The sequence below is a fragment of the Calonectris borealis genome, chromosome 3 (assembly GCF_964195595.1).
Source record: "Calonectris borealis chromosome 3, bCalBor7.hap1.2, whole genome shotgun sequence".
Classification (NCBI taxonomy): Eukaryota; Metazoa; Chordata; class Aves; order Procellariiformes; family Procellariidae; genus Calonectris; species Calonectris borealis.
In genome coordinates this window covers 119,980,514-120,000,946 of record NC_134314.1, presented here as the reverse complement: position 1 = coordinate 120,000,946, position 20,433 = coordinate 119,980,514, and the positions used below count along the sequence as shown (strand labels likewise).

General features: G+C 41.4%; 1 protein-coding gene across 1 annotated transcript in view; it reads left to right on the top strand.

Annotated features, from left to right (window-relative positions):
• PCSK2 (proprotein convertase subtilisin/kexin type 2) overlaps positions 1 to 20,433 on the top strand; it is a 102,713-nt gene that overhangs the window by 61,763 nt on the left and 20,517 nt on the right. Inside the window, exons 6-8 of the mRNA XM_075147666.1 lie at positions 9,844 to 9,920; positions 16,536 to 16,624; positions 19,317 to 19,492. Of these exons, the coding sequence (XP_075003767.1) occupies positions 9,844 to 9,920; positions 16,536 to 16,624; positions 19,317 to 19,492 (342 nt within the window). The remainder of the gene's footprint in view (positions 1 to 9,843; positions 9,921 to 16,535; positions 16,625 to 19,316; positions 19,493 to 20,433) is intronic.

Below are 20,433 nucleotides of genomic sequence, written 5' to 3'. Positions count from 1 at the left end.
ACACGGTCCCCTGGAGGCAGTGCACACCGTGCAATTTTAAAACCAAGTTCAACAAAATGAAATAAAGAGCGTCTCTTTCCCCAGAGTGAAAATACCACATTTTGGGTTGAAAAAGGCAAAAACATTTTGGAAGATTTTTCCATTTGCAGGCTTTTTTTTGTTTTCTGTTTTTCAAAGAATAGTTATTTTAACTGCTCATACTGTTTAAGGCACTAACCAGTGTGGAAATCCCTGAATATTCATCAGCATTGAAATGGAACTTAATTAAAATTCATGCTGTAGTTACATTTTGGCTACTAAGGTATCACCAGGGAAGTCTGAATTAGATGGTGCGTGTGGGGAACGCTAGTCCCTCACAAAGCTTCATCAAAATTTGACAGGTGTTAGGGAGAGCCTTTCAGGCCCAGTGATGATTTTGGCAAGGAGAGTCTCTAACCCACTGTTAACTAGTGGACATGCAGCTGGTTTTAAAAGGAGAGTTTTGGCCAAGCTCTTTGGATAAGCCAAATTTGCAAAAGAGGAGAGCAGGGAGGCACGAGGAGTCCGCCGTCTTCTGCAAAACCATGATAGCCTAAATACAGTAGATAAAGATACAGATGATCTCCAGTACTTTAAACACCTCTCCTTTACTGTGCCTGTAAATTAATTTGGTTAATTTGAAATTAATTCAATTTTTTCTGTCCTGGCACTTCATCTTGACATGGTTGTTTGCTTTGCATTGTTTGATTTTAGTTGTATGCATTTATGTTCTCCATATTAATATTTGACTTCTCAGTAGCTATGTAGGTGGTTAAGATGTTTCTAAATGCCTGCCCTATTTCAGATTGCTTTGATTTAAATATAATGTTCTTCATTTCTGTTGCATTCCCAACAGAAGCAATAAGCATTATGAACATCTCTTACAGGGGAACAGAATAGCAGTGCACAACGTCTAATAAAATGTTGGCCTCATTGAAGTCAATGGTATTTTTCCCATTAAGTTCAGAGCAATCAGAAATTTGGCAGGTCATATAAATAACAGGTTTGTAATGTTTGTTCTACTGTGTATTCCTTTTTTTTAATCATCACAGTAAGAGGCATAGGTTTCCTAGCTTCAACTGAGCAAATAATGATACCAAGAGCTGTGGAAACACGACTGCTCGGGATAATGTGTTTTACTGTAGAACAGGAGCTTGTATTTGATGAAACTGCGGCCACTTCCAGTGCTGTGTAGCTGTTGTTTGGTGAAAGTTAAACGGATATGGTAGTTGGAAATGTTCTGCAGGCAGGTTGTGGTCTGGATTTTATTAAAGGAGGTGAATCTCCCTTTGGATTTGTACAAAGGAGAGAACAAAGGCCGTGCTGTGTTCAAGGACTTCATAATTTCAATGCTAGCACAGGTTTTTTAGAATTATTTCTTGTGAGAAACTAAATCACTTTAATTCAGTGGCACTTAACTCAGTTGCAGAATTAGTCAACAGCGATACCATGTCTGACTGATGTAATTGTGAATCTTTCTTTCGGTCAGCTAATCATGTCTAGGACATTTCTTAAATTTACGCATCCAGTAAATTACTGTGAAAACATTAGCTATGGTCAAATATACTAATCTTTAAGAGAAGAACCTGGAATGATCATGTACTATTTAAAAGCATAAACACTTGCAAAATGTAGTATGTGTGGATTTACATGAGAATGTCTGTTCTGAAGATCCCACCTTCTCTCCCTGAAATTTTGGATTTAGCTGTCCATTGGTTTTGCTGATTCCACATGGAATCAGCAATGCAAACTTTTTAATGAATGCAGAAGCGTATAAATTGGTCCGTGTCTTGGACCCAGCATGTCTTGACAGATCTTAGTCACGTTATTAATACTCCCCTGGGATGCTCTCAAACTATGCTAATGAGGTCAGCATGCGACCCGAATAAAACAGGGTACATCTTCAAGACCTTCTAACTCTAAGGCATGTAAGTCAACCTGTGTTTGCTTTTTGTGACAAAAGAAATGTAGGTAGTAGTTTGCAGAGTCTCTTCTGAAATGTTCACCTGCTTTTGATTCACCTACAATGTCACTTTTATGTATCCATTCATCCTCTTCTATATTCATCCAATTTACATAAAACACCAGTTGAGCAGTTGTTAACGGTTTCTTCTCTTGACAGCTGAGAAACCTTTCAGAAGAAGGAAAATACCCAACCACTTTTCTGTGTCATCTGTTCTTACTTTCAGTTCCTCTATATCACCCGAATACCTCTCCATAACCGCCGTGGACGAGGTCTGTCTGTTGTAGCTAACTCCTCAAACCATCTAAGCCACTTTGATTTCCCTCTTCTGCAAAGCCGCAGTTTGCCTGTTTTGGAACAACATGATTGGTGTAACCCATTAAAGTGGTCACCTTAATATCCTGCCAAGTTTGTTGTATGAGTAGCATTATAACCGCATGTCCACTATTTCTGCACTTTGCTGTGAGCATTGCTGATAATTGATCAGTTTTTAATGACTCTGACTGCGATGCCTTTGCAGTCACAGAGAATGATGTCGGTGCCAACTCCTGCTAGCCGCACACAGCAGCAGGGAAGTGTTTGCTCTCCCAGTGCAAACGGCCACTCTTTGCCCAGACCATGTCACGCTAAACAACTTGATTCGAATGACTGCTGAGTTTGTACCGCAAACTCTGAGCTGCAGATTTTCTTCCACTGATGGAAAAAATTGTCCCTTATTCACCATGTGCCACTTAAGAGACCTTCATGCTGAGTGTGATCTGAATCCTGCCTGCTGTGTTTGGTGGGAGAGCCCGTGGCGGATTTTGGTAGACTTTGGATTGCGCTCATTGAGAGAAGCAAGAGGACTTAGCTCCCCTTCTCTTCCAGCTCATCCCTCAAAGAGGCTGTAAGTGCTGGCTGCCATCAGAACACTGCAAACACAACCTTCACTGCAGCTCAGCATCCAACATGTATTTGACGTACTGACAAACTTGTCAGTTACTTCTTGCAGGAATATAACTAAGAATAATGGACCTGAACCTCATTCTCTGCTGCCAGCTTTATACCTCTATTACTCTCTCAACTTCAGTAGGTCACATTAATACATAACCAAAGTATCTGAAGGGGGAAAAAAATCCATGTATTGGAAAGGGAATGTGGGACAGGTTTTTAATAAAATGGAACACTAAAGCTGGATGAAGCGTTTCTTCACAGTATTTTTCAGTAAAAGTCATTGCACTCTTTGTATTTGCTATTATGATAAAATAATTCAATGGCTCATGTATCTCTAGCCACTCAGATGCCAGTTTTTTTTCTTTTTTTCCCCCCTGAATTAAAGAAATCAATGAGTTCATTCCATAGTCTGAAGCTTTAAAGCTTTAAATTTGCTACTTGCCCTGAAAATCTTTAACTAACTAGTTGCTTAATTTATTTTTCTTTTATTAATTTCATTGTCTTAGCAATGCGCCTCCCTATGAACATTCAGTACCCCTTCAGTATGTTGCAGGTATAGCTTAAAGATTCTTGGGCACCCCCTCTGAAAATTAAGGAGTGTTTGGCTAAGCAGAAATAAGTTTCTTTTTTTTGTAGGTTAACTTGCTCTTGCCTTCAGAGCTCTGGCTCTAAGTAATTAACAACTGGTGATGTGCTTCAGATTTCCTCCACATCAACCTGAAAATTGTGGAGCAGGCTAAGAATGCCAAGAGGTGAATTGTGAAGCAGCCTCTTTATTATAAGGACAAGTTCATTTGGCTGCTTGCTTTTTAATAAAGTCTCATGCCTGCCTCAGTTTCTTAGGCCTTTTCCTATGCCAGGTGAAGATGCAGGGGAGAGGAAATGGAGGATATTTCAATAAGCTAGTTTTATTTATAAAACTTTGTTAGGAAAAAAAATAGTAATTCTCTACTTCTTAAAAAATCTGCCCGATCTAAATTTTCTCTGAGTCTCTGTGATTCTTTTTTTTGGTCCCATTTGACTGTATACCCCTGAGCCAAGCATTAGCAAACAGCCACAGAGAGTTAGATGGCATTTAGCTGGATGTTATTTGGACTTTCATTTTGTTTACTCTACTCGGAAAACATTCAACAGTCTTGGTACCTAAGAATGGAATTGATAATTTAGTCTCTTTAAGCTTGAAGAAGTCCGTGCTTAGATCCACCCATGTGGTATACAACAGTGCTGTACTGCCCAGGTGCCTTATCCCCATGTGAAGCAGCCTTCCTTTTTTAAGATGCTCACATGCTGAAGAGCACCAACTGGCAGTGTAACTTGTGTTGGTTTTCTGATTTTGTCTGCAGGGGAGATAGGAAAGAAATCAGTGGGGAAGAAGTAAACTAAGAGGTTGTGTGACACCGTAGTGCCAAGTGATATGCAGAGAAGATCATCAGTTACTTGACAAAGGAAATCTGTCTAATCTAGGAAAAGAACACAATGTAAGGTGATCTCAGTGAAGCAATTTTTCTTCATAACTTCAAAAATAATGCTACCTTAATGGAGATAAATATAAACGTTAACAGGAGACCCCATGTCTTTTTCAGCTGCATTTTTTAAACCTAAGCAGTGAAAAAGTTTCATCTTGGCAAAGTAAGAAGCTGCATCAGAGGTGAGACAGTGAACATGTCTTCCTATAAATTCTAATAACTGGATTATTAGAATTGTTACCACAAATATTTCTACTGTTAGAAATCAAGCAGTAGTCACCTGTTGTCTGTAGTCAGTTTATCCTCTTTTGGCTGTAATTCTACTAGTCACTTGGCTCTACGATCTCTAAGGTTAATATTTTTGAACATAGCCCATTACTTTGTGGATATATTCTCAGTGTTGACAAGGTCTTAAATGCAGCTCTGAATTTTCTGAATAGTAATATAGGACATGTAAATTAGTTCATAAATTAGAGGCAGAGCTATTTAAGAAGTTGCAGGTTTTTTTCATTTCCATTTAAAAAAAACACAAACCAGAACAAAATATAACAGCATGCTTCCCATGGCAGAGAGGAGAGGGTTTACTGTATGACTACTGACTTAGCAACAGTGCTTCTGTTTTTCATTAATGACCTTTAAGCCTTACAGCACCCCTCCTAAGCAAAATACCACGTTGCCTCCTTTTTTGCCTCCTGGTGAGCATATTCCATTTTCTTAAACTTGTGTGTACAAAACTGAATTTCATTTTCCCACCACACGATGTTTGGTGTTATTTTAGTAAAGTTTCTCCGAGATGTTACATGTTGTAATTTGAGCCCAGGGGTTTGCTCGCTCTTTGGATCAGTAAAGAAATCAAACAAGCAGAAGGTATCTTTCTGCCTTAGATCTCTAAGGATTTGCAGTTGCCTGAAGAGGGTAAGACCAGATGCCACCTGTGTTAAAAATGTTTCTTTTCTTTTAAAAGATACAAATCTCTGGGCTAAATTTACCAGTGCTTTAATGTGATGAATAGAATCAGACTGTGACCAGCAGGACATGTGTCTTTAATTGTCTCCTGGACTAGCATGTGAGCATAGGCACATTTTTTGAGTTACGGAGAAAAAAAGAAGTATATGTGAATTACTCTTCAGAGGTTTGTAAAACCATATAAAAAATTATGGGCTTGCTGCATTATTCAAGGTACATAATTTTATTACAGATCTGAGCAACACATGGGACAACTGATTCATTGTTATTGTCATATTTTACATAAGGAATGTTTTACACAGAAGATTTTACTACATGTATTTTTAAAAGTACAGGGCAATTCTTTGGAAAATGCCAGTCTAAGCTTATTTTTAAGGAAAGCAGAATTTTATACACAGGCAAAAGTAATCTATTTGTGTCGTGGTATACAAACTATTACTTAATAAATGATTTAAAGAATCTCATCATCTGATCCAGTACTCTTCTGTTAGCAGCTTACTTGGGGTAGAGGCTAGAAAGCAAAAATAGAGATATTCCTTAAAATACAATACCATTCCTCTCTGTAATAGCATTTTTATTATATAATAGACATTATTTATAAGCAGTTATGTATAGATGGTGGCTGATAAACATCAGGTTCAAATTGCTTTGCAACAATGAACTGGTTTTGGTTGAACACAAGGGATAGGATTCATCTCGTTCTAAGACTGTATGCCTAATGAGTAGTCTAAGGCTAGACCGCAATCTATGATCAGTGCCTAAAATTGGTGGCTTGAGTTGCTCTCTAGAGGAAAAAAAACAGGTGACTACCTTAGGTATTGAAAACCAAATATTGCACACTTCAAGTCTAAGAGAAGTAACTGCCAGTAGACTAGTTTGGCATTAAAACTGGAAACTGAATCACCTGAATTGAAAAGCAAAATGTTTTCATTTCAGTGTGCTGTTTCGGATCCTCATCTGCACTGGTTTTGGTTGCCACCTCCCAGGTTCCTATCCTGATTAAATCTCCATGTTAGCAATAAATTCCCTCTTGCTGCCTGCTGGGGAGTCCAGCCTGTGGAGGAGAATGGCAGACCACGCATTTTAATATTCACTTCCCAAAACACAAGGTGAAATATTTTAGCTATCCACCAAAGTAGTTCCCTTTTTGGTCCAGTGTTGAAACATTTAACTTGTCACTGGTTTATGCTTTAAAAAAAAAAAATTTTAAAAGGTTGAGGCTTAGATATTTGGGGATTTGATCTTTAAATTAGGAACTTGAAGCAGTCCATTTGTACTTGTCACTGCTGTTTCATTACCCATTCCACTGCTTCCATAGTGTGGGCGGAATATTCCTTCATGAAGCTGAAACTCGCTGTCTTTTCTCAAAGACCCTAATGAAGATAAATTGTGCAGTCAGCAGTTGTTTTCTTTCCAAGAATTCTTTTTAATTTTGCACTTTGTGGATGGTTCCTGCTACATTAGATATCTTTTTCATTTGAGTGCAGTGATCCAAAATCAAGCAAATAAGAGCTACAGGATGTGGAAGAGTGCTGCACAACTTTGTTTATAGCTTGCCTAACACAACCTTTCCGTAAGCTGACATTTGGTTACCTGGGACATACAGCAGAGCTGCAGGCTGCTGTAATGTGGCTGAATCGTTCGTGCTGGAATCTCTTTGCCTATCACTACTTGGACACGAGTGGTACATCTGCACAGCTAGCAGGGCTTTTCCATCCATGGCTCTTTGCATAAGGGAGTTCTAGAGTCAAGAGCAGTTGATAGCTACCACGAGGTGCTTGCATGTCTGATGATGTCCTGAAAAATCAGCCTCACCAGACCCCCTTTGAGCTTAGGGTCTATGTAAGTAGGGACTGCATTTCTTCCAGATGGGGAAAAAAACCGCAGCTGACCCACGACCGAGTTTAAATTCTCATCTGTACAATATTTTTCGAGTGAAAACCAAAGTTCTGGCTGAATAAGAAGCTGGTAATGTATTGAACTAATTTAGTACTGAGTTAGACCATACCTATCTGAAAGAAACTATCCGAAATCACTGGAACTAAGCATAGTTATTTGCAGTCTGCACAGTTTCTAGGCCATGTCTAGTCCAAGGCAGTAGTGTAGGAAAGTTTTTCATTTGTGATTGAAATGCATTTCTCTCCAAAGGTTGCCAAGCTAGACTCTGCGACAGAGTAAGTTTTACCTGGTAATTAAATTACTCAAGGATAGTCATCGTTTCTATTTTGACTTCACCATAGGATGTGGTTCTCCAGCTTGTCCTGCTAGGAGTAGATGCTGCACTCGTTAATAAAGAATAGGACTCGATCTTCTGTTGACAGGCTCATTTCGTTTTACTGCCATGTATTGGATGAAACCTGGCCCCTTGCACAAATCCTTGTCACAGCTCCCCTGGACACTGCAGAATCCAAACTTCCTCTGTTGCATCAAGATGGGATGTCTGTGCTACACGGCTTTTTCCAGGTGCACTGGGTGAGGCCCAAAGTCTTCCAGCTCAAGATCCTGCCTCCCACAGCAGCCAGTAGTGGATGCTTGGGGAGCAGTGTGGTTACCAAGTCAGAGACTCTGTGGTATCTACCTGATTATGGCCTCCCAGCTTCTAGCATTCACTGTTTTATGGACTGTTGGAGAAGGAGGAAGCACAGCATCCAATACCCCTTCCAGATTTATCTTCCGTTAATTTGTCTAACCACTTTTTTATTTCATTCAGGCTTTTAACCTCTGTATTGCTGGGGGGCAATGAATTTTGTAACTCATTACATGTTCTGTGGAAAAGTACTGCTTCTTGTTTGCTGCTGCTTCTACATCTCCCCTCTGGTAATTTCTATGGATTCCCACTAGTTCTTATAAGATGAGAAGTAGTAAATAATAACTTCCTGTCCACCTTCTCAGTGCTCTTCATGATTTATAGACCACTGTCAAATTCCCCTTCTTTCCCTGGCTTGAAAAGTCATGTTCTGTTTACTCTTAGCTCATACAAATCTATGCCATTCAAAGTGCTGTATAAGCAGTTGTGGTAATTAAAAGAGGTGAATTAAACATATACCTGGGCACAGAGACTTGGAAGCACTGAGAATCTGTGGCTATAGCTGACATTATTGGAAGGCATCTTCAGGCTGAGAATCAGGGCCTTAGTTTACAGATACGGAGAGATCAATAAGGATACTCACAAAGGGATTCAGCTATGTCTGAGCTGGAGAACAGCATCAAGCCACGTGATAGGCATTCTGCAAATCTCTGCGCCATTCAAGTGCTGCAAAATATTTATTGTCTGTGCTGAATATAAGCAACCAGGCTTCCTGAAATGATCACTCAAAAAAATTTCTATACTATTGAAAGATACTTACTTTTACCCTCCAAGGATGAAGGACAATTGTCCCCTTTTCATTCTGGCACAAGAATTTTTGAGAGTTAGGGGTTTTGAATCCAAAACCCAAAGACTCTGGTGCTACCAATGGACTGTCTATTCATGTACCCCAGGAACTGAGAATCTGCTGAAGGGAAATGTTTTTAGGAGCAAAGCTATTCATACGCGAGTCTCAAATTATCTTCAATAGCATGCTCAGCCAAATCTGAAAAAAGAATACAAGTACACATTAATTAAGAATTAACATAATTCTGTTCCTTGAGTATGGTGTTTATTAAAATATAAACTCTGTGAACATACACTTGAGAGGAAGCTTCTAAATATTTTTAAAAGCTTAATTTTCAGTCACCCTTTATTTATTTTTTTCATTAAGAGAGAAGAAAGAAGATGGCACTTGACTTTCTGAAACTTTTTTTGCTTCTCAGATACAGCATCAAAAAGTTGCTGAGTGTCCTTAACTCTGCTGATGGGGCAAAATCAGGAATGATTTAGATTTATATGAAAAGCAGAGACATGGGATGATGTTTTTCGAAAGTGCCTGAAAGCTGCATTTGTTCGGACAACTGAAGGACCAAAAAATTATGCAAAGGGATTGTCAGGCATATGTGCTGACCACTAATGCAGTTTTCACATTTGATTTTGAGAAACTTAGATTCTTAGGTATTGAAATGCTTTCAGAACATTGACTGTTTGTTGTAGTACCACAAATGAGTTTTTAAAAAATAATTTTATGATGGAAGACCCAAGTGTCTGGTCACTTCTACCACTGCTTGGAAAACAGGATTTAACCTTTGTCCTGCCACACCAAGTAGCATAACACCTAAATACTCTTATAAGTGTTGATGAACAGTCCCTCAGTAGCAGCCTGAGCTCTCACACCGCCTCACAATTAGACACGCTATTTGGAAATACTAATGGTCCACAGGAGGCTTTGCACCCCAGAAAGCATCTTTGCTTGCTGGTGTGGGAAATGCACACCACAACAGGGACCAGTTTGTGTCCGGATGCATCTCACAGAACGAAGAGGGCAAAGTTTACTAACGACTCTCAGCTCCCCCTCAGTTTGTGTTCCACTTTGCCCTGCACATCTGTTTTTCTGCTGATTTACTGAACCTCTTTGTGTTTTGCAGAATGCCAAAGCCAGCTATGACTTCAGCAGTAATGATCCCTACCCCTACCCCCGCTACACAGATGACTGGTTTAACAGGTAAATGGGTTTTGATCAGCCTGCTCTGCACTTTGGTTTGCCTTAGAAATTATAAGGATTGGCTGATATTTGTGGAATGTGTGTTTTCTGCTAAATTCTGTGGTTGCCAAAACAGAAGCTGCAGTCTCACTACAGCTTGAAAATTAGAGGTTGCTTCTTCCTTCATTTTTTTAGGTAACCTCTAGATAATGCTGAACAATCATTTTATGGTTTATAAATGAAGTTGCTGCTTCAGAAGAGTATGTGTGTAAATTGTTTGAATGTGTGATAGCCACATACCATTTTCTGTCAGCTATCCTAGGACGTTATGGTAGCTCAAATCTGTATATGCTTAATACAATTTTGACTTGTTTCCCATCTTCTGAGCCAGTATCACTGCTAGCTAATTTGAAAGGGAGTAAGCTGGAGACAGGAAACGGCTTTGGGAGGAAAAAAGTCTTCATCTGATTATAGACTAAGAAGGCAGAAAAGCAGCATGGTGTAGGATGACCAGTTTAAAAACAATTAAATCTTACATAAGTTCTGAATCATCTCTCTTTTCACTGTGATTTAAGGACAGTGTACATGGCTAGCATTTCAGGGCTGATTCTGAGATATTTCTAACTGCTGCAGGAGTTAAAGTCCACATACACTGACTGAGAACCTATTCTGTTGTGTTTATAAACCTGGAATCAACAGTGCAGCTATGCTTGTTGTGTTATTTCTCATGAACACATCATGATTGCCCAAGACGCACTCCTCCTTCAATATTTCTGAACTTAACCAGCTTCTAGCAGAAGGTCTGGTCCTCAAAGTATGGCATAAATAAGAATAGCCCAAAAAGAAATGCTTCATATTTTAGGAAACGTGACCTTTTTTGTTTCCCAAAACTCATTTTTGGTTAGAATGGAACAGAAATGTGTGTCAACAGTTTTTAAAAAAAAACTGTGTGCCCTGGATTCTGCATCTGTCCCATGAAAAAGCCTGTTCTGTCAGGCTAACTGCTTCTAGCAAGATATAGCGTAGTCTAGGGTGCAGAGTCCAAGGCACACCCATAAGCTATGTTTATTACCTAGTGATCTCAGCATCCAGCATCTCTGGCTCTGCAGCATGCTCCCCAGGGTCTGTAAATTTGTAGAAATTGTTTCAGGGTATTTTCAGTGAAATTTCCAGAAGTCTTCTAGATGCAAATGTATTTGATGTTGCCAGCATTGACATAGCAGCAGCACTGAGGATTTGAAAACTTTTATAAGATTTCAGGACTCAGTCTTAGCGCTTATCAAAAAATACTTTAGGCCTATTTGGTGTGGTTTTCATCTCTAACTTAGTATGGATGCGTGGATGGCCTCTGAGTTTTGTATGGGGTTTTTGTTTTTATTTCTAAAGAAATCAATTTTAGTTCTGTCAGAATGGCACAACAAACATGTGGAGCAGCTGTGCTTCCACCTCAGACACAGGCTTCCTGGAACGGATCAAACAGATTTAGGAGCTGTGATGTCCTCCTTTGTAGTCCTGCCATTTTTCAGCCAAAGCAAGATGCCAATGAGATTTCTCCTTCATTTTGGGAAAGGACATCTGACACTTTTAAACTAGTATGAATCCAATTAGTGAATGGAAAGTCGGAGAAAGACTACGGCTCTAATTTGTGAAGGTCTGCTGCCTTCTCACTTTATTTATGCAAAGGATCTTTGTAGGAGAAAGATATCACTTAGCCGTGGAGCAGCACGGAGGAAAATTAAATTTAGCTTTAGTGGGTAATGGTAGCTTCTGTCATTTTCAGTGTGGAACTTCATAAAACTGTGTTCTGCCAAGCCCCATTAACACTGATTGTGCTGCTATTAAGTATTTTATAGTGGGGCACAGTTTGCAGTCCTCACGTGTTCTGCAAGGTGGCCCTGGAGGCAGAGTTACCTCCTAAAGTCTCTTAAAACGGGCCTCGAGCATCCTGGATGTGGCAAAGGTTATGGTCTCTGGCCCCAGGTGCCTCTGGCTAACTTCAAGCACCCAAGTGAAGAATCGAGGGTGAGCAGCATGGTCATCTGTGACCCGATCTGTAATTATTGAGAACAACATGATTCAGGTTTTCAGAGAACTGCAACACTTTTCTGTTTCTTTTCTTGAGGGGTGGGGAGCTCAAGTCAACAAGTCAGGAGGAGGAGAGCAATGCAGAAATTGCTTTGCTGATTTCCTTCGTTATTCTTTCCAGAAAAAATTGATACCTAGAAAGTATAGCATTCTTTGTCATGAACCTTGAGGTTTCTTTGGTGGGACAGAGAATTTTCTCTCTTGCAAGGTGAATCACAGGAGCAACACATTCAGTAAAGCATCCCTTTCCTGCCTGCACAATTCAAGAAGGCTTTAAGATGCAAGATTTCATGTTTTCTCCAGGCTAAGATGCAAACCAACACACCATGTCCAGCTGTTCAGGAGTAGTTGTGACTATGCTTTTCTCTGCGTATTTCTTGACTATACTGTTAATCAAGCTGATGTGCTCACGTATAAGCTATTGTCATAACTTCCGACTCCTGAACTATTATTACTGGTAGGTTACGACTGTCTGCCTATGGCAATCTGTCTATCCATATGTGTAGCTGCAAAGGTGCATCTGAATAGAGAGTAGTTACACAGAAAAGCCATTCGGAGAAACCTGCAATAAAGGCTCCATTTTGCTCAGTTTGCAGTCAGTGATGTATCTCCCATTGAATTTTATGCATGCAGGAGGATCAGACTCAAAATAGGATAGCGTAATATCCCTTTTTCCATAAAGAATACATTTCTATGTGAGCAATTCAAGTGATTTGTGGAACAAGAAGCAGAGGACTGTTTTTTACAGAGATGAACCAAGGGGCTTTTGTGAGCTGCCAGCTGCATGTGCAAAGTGTTATTAGACTTTAAGAAAAAAAAAAGGGAGAGGTTTTTGCATGGAGTATTTCATTAATGGCAGCTGCTCTGCTTGTAAGCACAGATTCCCCTTCCACTTTGTTCTTTTTAAGGCTGCTGGAAGCACTTTGGCCTTTCCATCTAACAGCCACTGGCCTATGAAACCAAGCAGGGTGGGTTTTGGAAGGGGACAGTGTGGTGCCTCGGGCAGGGAATTGCAGTCGGGCAGTTCAGCTGCCATTGCAGGGAGAGGCACATAGACGATTGGGCAGCCAAGGGATTTGTTCCTGTGCTTACTGTACTGACTGCTTGGCTGTGTTCAGACACCACAGGGGACCAAGCCAGGATAGGGGAGACTGGGTGCAACATGGGGCAGGGCGGTGTTTGAGCCTGAGGAGCAGTGGGAGCAGTGAAGGAACCTGAACCAAGCCCTGTTCCCAAAAGCCAGAGGCAGCTCCACAGCACTCGGTGGTTTTTAGGAACCACTTTGGGAACTGCCTGTGATTTTTAACACCCGCTGCTCCTGAACCACGTTCAGTACCTTGGCATGTACCATGTTGTGCAGTGCAGAGGTACCAACAGGAGTCAGAGATGGCTTGGCCTTTCTGTACAGCCCTCTGATTTCTTGCTGTGAGCATGCAGAAGTCACGGTTCGGGGCTCCCCATCTCAGAGCACTGAGATTACGAATTTCTGTCTTGATATAAATAATCAATAATTATTTCCACTCCTGTAGCCTTTGTATTCTGTATATTCTCTCACCCAGATAAGAGTTAGCTGGGCAAAAATTATTCACTATCTTGGAAACCCATATTCTTCAGGGGTAAAAATGTCCTTTACTTATTATAGATCCAAACAAAATACCATTGAGTCAAGGAAAGAACTCCCCTTGGCTTCCAGACAGCACTCATTAACAGGGTAAAAACACTTGCTCCCTTCCTCCTCATTTTTCAATCAATACAATGGAAACAACATAATAATTGAGAATCTGTATATACAGATTTAGCAGCTCTTTTTACCTGCAGTGTTACAACACAAGTGTCAGGGAGGAGCCACAGCACTACTGCTGGTTCTTGGCGTGTTTGGATGCAGGCAGAGGGGCACGTTCCCCAAAGTAGGGGAGTGCTTTCCCTTGTGCAAACACTTAAATGCTCAGAAGCTGACAATGTCATGTGAGTGAAAAGGGGATGGCATTTGCCCCACAAAAGTGTCCCTCTGAGCTTTGCATATTTAACTGCTGCCCAGCGAAAGCAACTAAAGTGGTCAAGATAGGCAGATCGTCCCAGCTATTGAGACTGCAGCTCTACATAGCCCTCCCTCGGCGGACAGCTGAAGTTAGGAAGGATGAATCCTGTCCGTTGCTGTCTGCAGAAGCATTACAAAGCAGACGAAAAGGAACCCCAGTGAAAATCTGTGCCACCTCTGACTCTTTTAAAAAATGTGTTGATAAAAGGGCATGCACAATAGCATTGGCAGTGGGTTTTAGAAATAGAAATAGTTTTCAAAGACAAAGCAGAGTGGAATTTTCATAACTAGTACAGATACGTTATTTAAGTCAGCTGACTGCAAAACTGACTTTCAATTGAATCACCCTCTCTCATGTTAGGTTTTCACAAATGTTCATGTAAGATGGTTGCATTTATGTAATGTTTATGGAAAACTTGCTCTGCATGCTACTATATGGTTTACCTTTGAAGTAACTTGTTCATAGGTGAAAGTATTCTTAATTGTTTTCTATCCCCTCATTTTAAACATTGAAATAATAGTGAAGATACGAACATTGGAGAGAAAAGCTGTGATTTGTGCCTATGACATGGGTCACTTCATAGAAACCGTACTGGGTTTATCAATGATACATGAACAGCAAATAGGGCTAAATTGGAAAAGTCTGCTATTTGCCATTAATAATTCAACCAAATGCGTTTCCACTAACTCACATGTGATTTTTTTTCTCCAGTCAGCAGCACAGTATCTAAACCCTGAGCTGCTGGAACACGTCTGCTTGCAGTCTCCGTCATGTGGGCCAGTGTGCTGGGAAAGCGAGGTGGGGGAGAGGACCTTCTGATAAAGTCTTTTCACCAGGAAGGTCCTAATACAGTTTTTCGCTCTGTGAAAGAAAGAGCTCATCTGGCAATGTCACCGATTTTTTGCACCCCAGCATCAGTCAAGACAATTTTTTAACAAAGCCATTTATTCTGCTCTGTGGCTTGTAGCTAGCCCACAGGTGACTAGATAATGAATGCCTAGCAACAGTATTTTTTTTTTCACAGTTCCTTGAACAAGGACATGAGGGAAAACCTGCTTGATTGTTGAAAGAAATTTCTCCAGCAGCTGAATAAGAAATCTGTATCGCTCTCCTCTCTGCCCCCTTTGTAAAAGGAACTCACGTGAGATCTTCACCCTTTCATGATCGAGACACTGTGTACATTCAAGGCCAGTCATTTTCTTTCGTGAAGCTGCCTTTAAGAATATATTCTTCCAAGTACAGCAGGAAAAAGAATGTGTTGCTTCTCACCTCTTTATTAATGTTACACTCACCTTTGCCAGAGATGCTTAAAGGGAGAGAGAGAGAAAAAAGATGATAAAACAATTCTGCTGCCTCCCGGGATGGTTCATCTGGTACTCTGTATAGCCTTTATAATACAGAACTGCTAATTGCATGAATCCTTAGCATGCTATAGGAGCAATGCCAGTTTTAATGCACAGAGTGCATTGATGTGAGCAGTAGGATGGATTCATATTGATTCAACGTCTTAAACTTAAAAAAACCTGACAGCAGCACAGGTTTCACTAGTTTCTCTGCTGCTGTGCTATTTTTTTAAAACTATATTATATCGTCCATATTTATCTTCCCTGTGGTTTAATTTCTATGATGAATTAGGAGAAAGGAAAATGCAATCTGCCTTCCTGCAGGACTGCCTCAGAGACACTGCCAGTTAAAGGGTCTCCGTAAAGCACTTCAGAGACGCCGAGTGTTCTTGAAATGCCATGTGTCAGCCCAAACCTGGACCTCCGTGTCAGAGCAGAGACATTACCCACTTGAGCAGAAAGCAGTAGCTCTGTGAGCTGACAGCTGGAGCACCTTGTCAGCTCTCCTGGGAATTAGGCACTGGAGGAGAGGGATGCACATGCCTTGGGTCTAGCCAGCTTTGAGCCTGGCCAGCGAGGCCACAGCTCTGCTGCTGAGGAGTGCAGTGACCCTTGCGACTCCCTTCTGCTTTCCAGCTTGATATTGCGCCCACCTCTTTCCATAGCATTTTTTTTGCAGGGATACGCTCCTGATACATGTTTGAATAGCAAAAAGGCAATCAGACTTTGTTCTGTGGGGTTCAAAATAACGGGTATCACACTGTCAAGTCACAAAAGTAAAGGAATTAATATTGATCTTATTTTTACACTGTTCTATCAAGGGACTGTTTCTACTGACTAATAGTTGGTAACAAGGCAGAACCTGTTTGATAGAGTTAAAAAGAAAAGGTCTGAATAACTTTACAGCTAAATGAAGCGTAAGTATGCATGTTAACCTCAGAGCAAGCATCGCTCGTACTGCAGAGGGGAAATTGATTACCTCCTGCTTCAGGAAGGAATGAGCTCGTCCGAGTATCCAAGTACAGCACTGAACAGTTTGCCATGGACCGGTTTTCCCCTGAAGTGCTGGGAGCTGACTGTGAGGCAAAAACAAGATCGCGGTGATCCAGCTCAATTCAGCACATGCATTGGCTGCGGTTCACGTGGTGTCTCTGTCTTCCCTTTTGCAGCCATGGGACAAGGTGTGCGGGAGAGGTGTCTGCTGCTGCCAACAACAACATCTGCGGCGTCGGAGTTGCATACAACTCCAAGGTGGCAGGTACGGTAGCAATTCAAGGTGTAAATGGTCCTTACGCCACTGTGCCTCAGGCAGAACTTCTGCAGAGGCAGGGAGCATTGCCCGGGACAGGACTGCAGGTTGGCACCGGGCCATGTGTTTATTACTTTTCACAGTAGCTGGGGAGAGGAATTACTTCATGGCTTTGCCTTTTCAATTGAGGGCCTTATATAGCCTCTTTAATAACATTGCAAGGGAACAGCTCTGCTCCTTCTTACGCCAACTCCTTTTTGTATACTGATTTTCAGTGCTTCTTCCCTGCGTAGTTGCAGAATCATTTGTGACAAATCTCATTTTGCAGGAGGTAAAATACAAATTCCTGCTGCACTTAGAAACTATTTGAAAAGGCAAATCCCGTGCTGCTCTTATTCCTTAGGCTCCCACAGGGCTGGGCCTGCAGTGCTGTAAATCTCTGCGGTCGTTGGTTTCCTCTATTTTACAAACGATGCAGAGTGGTAGGAGCAGATGCACAGAACGAAATGGGTGGTGCCTAGCACCCAGCATTCACACCTCGGGTATGTTGGGTATTTTTGCTTCTAACTAGCTCTTGTCTGCACTGATAGACTGAATACAGTGATTGGAGTGAGTTAGGCTCTTGGACAGCATGTGTCGGTTTAGTTTAATCTGAAGAAATCCAGTTTTCCCACTCTAAGGCTGTTCCATGATGAGAACCGAGGCACAGCGAGCAGAGGCAGATGCTTATGAATTTCACTTTCGTTCCCCAATCCGCGTGAAAACACCAGTGTGGATGCACCCGTTGCTTCCTGGGAGTGGTTCACTGTGTGTGTGCATGGGCAGCTCTGCTCTGCTTGGCCAGTCCCTGTTTCACCGTGGAGTCAGGAGAATCTGGGGAAAGCTACATTTCACCTGTCACCTACACGATCAAAAGCTGAATCTCCACAGTAGAAGGGCACCAAGCAATGTTTGCTAAGCTGTTACCCCAAGAAATATCAGTGAGAGTTAGTAACTGGCCAGGCAGGTCTAGTGCTTGTCCCCTTTCTTCAGTAATGGTAACGTCCCCTTCAGGGATGGGACACTTCACAAAATTTGCATTCTGGCAATAGCTACTTTTAGAAGAATGTGAATTGAGGCATGGGATTTTGGCTGGACCTCATCGGTATTATTAGTATAACTCTACAACTTCAAGCTGGTTGCTTAAAAATCAAGAGGTGAAGGCCTTTTCTGATGACCAACAGCCTACAAATAGCCTTCCATACTTGTCCACTTCATAGCAAAATCACACCGATTTTTGGAAAAGCCAGACTTTCCTGCCTGAGGACAGCATGCACCTGTAGCACCACCGTGTGGTCAGTGCGAATTTGCAAGCTCATTAGAGCTGAGAGTCTGCTACTGATGTGATTCAAGGTCCGTGTTTGCAGGTGGAATTGGAAGTTTGTAGCCAAGGTTCCAGGGCATCGTGTGTTTTGCTTCCTGTCCCTCTTTTTTGCCCTAAAGTCAAACCAGATGGCTTGGCTCCTCCTGTTGTTCCCCCACCTCCCCGGGGTCAATAATTAATTTTGTGGTTTCAGTGCAGATCTGCATTTTACAAGCATGTGAAGGGATTTCTCGCTCATTGAGTTTGACTTCGTAATTTCTAGCTTGAATAAGCAGATCAGGAATATCCAGCTTGGGTCTGGTTTCTATTTGAAGTTTATACCACTTTTACCAGCCTCACATTTGGCACATGGATTTTGTATTGAATATAGTAAAAGCACTGGCTTCTAAATCAGGGTCCGTGCTGGCATTCACACTGTTTGGCTCTGTGGTACTGATTTCTGTCCCATCTGTGTCCTAAAACTGTTGGGAAAACTGAACTTCACCTCAAGGCTGCAAATGAGAGTTGGAATGTGTCCCTGGTTACTCAGGTCTCATCCAAAGGCCACTGAGAGGTTGGCTGTCAGTGAAACTGTCCTGTGTGTGGGGCATGATGGATGTGAGGGCTTGCGCTGCTGTCTTTGTCACGCTGTCTGGCTCGCATAGGGCCAACACGTTGAGGTTTTATGAAGTTGGCATGTCCTAGGATTGTATCGTTTAAACTCTAACTCGATTTCTACTGCAATGTGGGTTAAAGGAAGCAGGTCTTAGTTTGCTTCGTTCTCCAAATACTGGCCATATTTTGCTATTGCGTCTGCATGTTGACACAATGATATTTTTCCAGGAAATTTTTGTGTAGTGTGTTTCCCTTCTCTGATTACATTCTGGAGAAAAACCAAAATAAACAGAAAAATTACTTGAAAAACTAATGAAGTGTCAACACATCACTGAGTATACATTAGAGTTGGGAGGGGCTTAATCCTTTTCCCTAGTTGTTACAAAATACTATTTTAAACACTATTAATATTATTTAAATGCTATGAAATGCTGAGATTGCTGAATACTACTGTTTTGAAGTGTTTTCAAATAGTAGATGGAAAAGATTATGTAATTAGAAGGCTAATAATAAAGTGTTTTCTCTTTCTGGGCCACGCTGCATCGCTGTGGCTGGGTGTTTAATGCTGCCATCCTGCTGGGTAAGCACACCCTGGTGAAATATGAATGGTGAGGGCAGAATTACTGAGTGGGTGGAACTGCCAGTGAATTAAAATACCTGTAACTGGGGGACTTCTCCAGGTGCTGAGATTTCATCTTGTGCTGGGTAATGCATAATTCATGTTTATGGTGATTAAATCTACAGGTATTCGAATGCTCGACCAGCCATTTATGACAGACATTATCGAGGCTTCCTCTATCAGTCATATGCCTCAAGTCATAGATATATATAGTGCCAGCTGGGGACCAACTGATAATGGAAAGACTGTGGATGGACCTAGAGAGCTAACACTGCAAGCGATGGCAGACGGTGTGAACAAGGTAACAGTCTTACTAAATAATCTGGGTGCTGGGGCAGAATGATATGTACACACTTGCGCTGAAATCAATGACTTGGGAATACATGGTCCTCCCATAGATGTTGCAGAACACAACGAAATTGTGTAAACTATCCCGACTTTCAGCGTATTCCAAGGTCCGTTGATGTTCTCTCTTCAATATTGTGGCATTGCTTTTAGCGTTGAGTCTTGGGATACTGTGGTTTCTTGCATGGAACCGTTCATCTCTAGTCAGCTTACATAGGCTTTTCATGTGCCATCGCAGTCAAAATGGAAGAGCCTGATCCTGTAAATATTCCCCAGGTTGAAACATCCGGCTGTACTACTGACATCACATTGTTTTGGTGTGCTACCAATTTAATTATCGTTTTGGATTTGTAGTGGTTTTTGGGTCACTCTTGTATGGTCATTATTATAGCTGTGATTGAACCACAGTTGTTCAGATGTCCATGGAGTAATATTATTCCCCAGTAGCAGGAACCTCCTTGTTTATTCCCACTTTTCCACCTCCTTCTAGGAACAGTCTGTGGTCTTCGTTAAAGGCACTCAATATCATCCTGGAATCTGTTAAACCTGCACTCTATTAGAAGGTTGGGTAACATGTGTGCCACAAAAAGAAAACTCAAAAAGAAAACAAATCAGTCCAAAACAAACAAACCAACCTTGCATAGCTCTGTCTCCATCTCTTTGGTGTCATGCAGCCAGGACAACCACAGCTGCTCCTGGTGCTGTAGGGAATGAGCCTCCTCCCCTTGGTTGATCGTTTCCATAATGAAAAGATGTGAAATTCCCCAGAACATCTGGGGTGGTTTTGTGTGGGAGCTCCGCAGTTATTCATTTTTCCATCCAAATTATTTCTTCCTCTTGCTTGTGCCAGTTTCTCCCACTCTTCATCACCACCTTGCTGTAAGCAGCACATTCAGT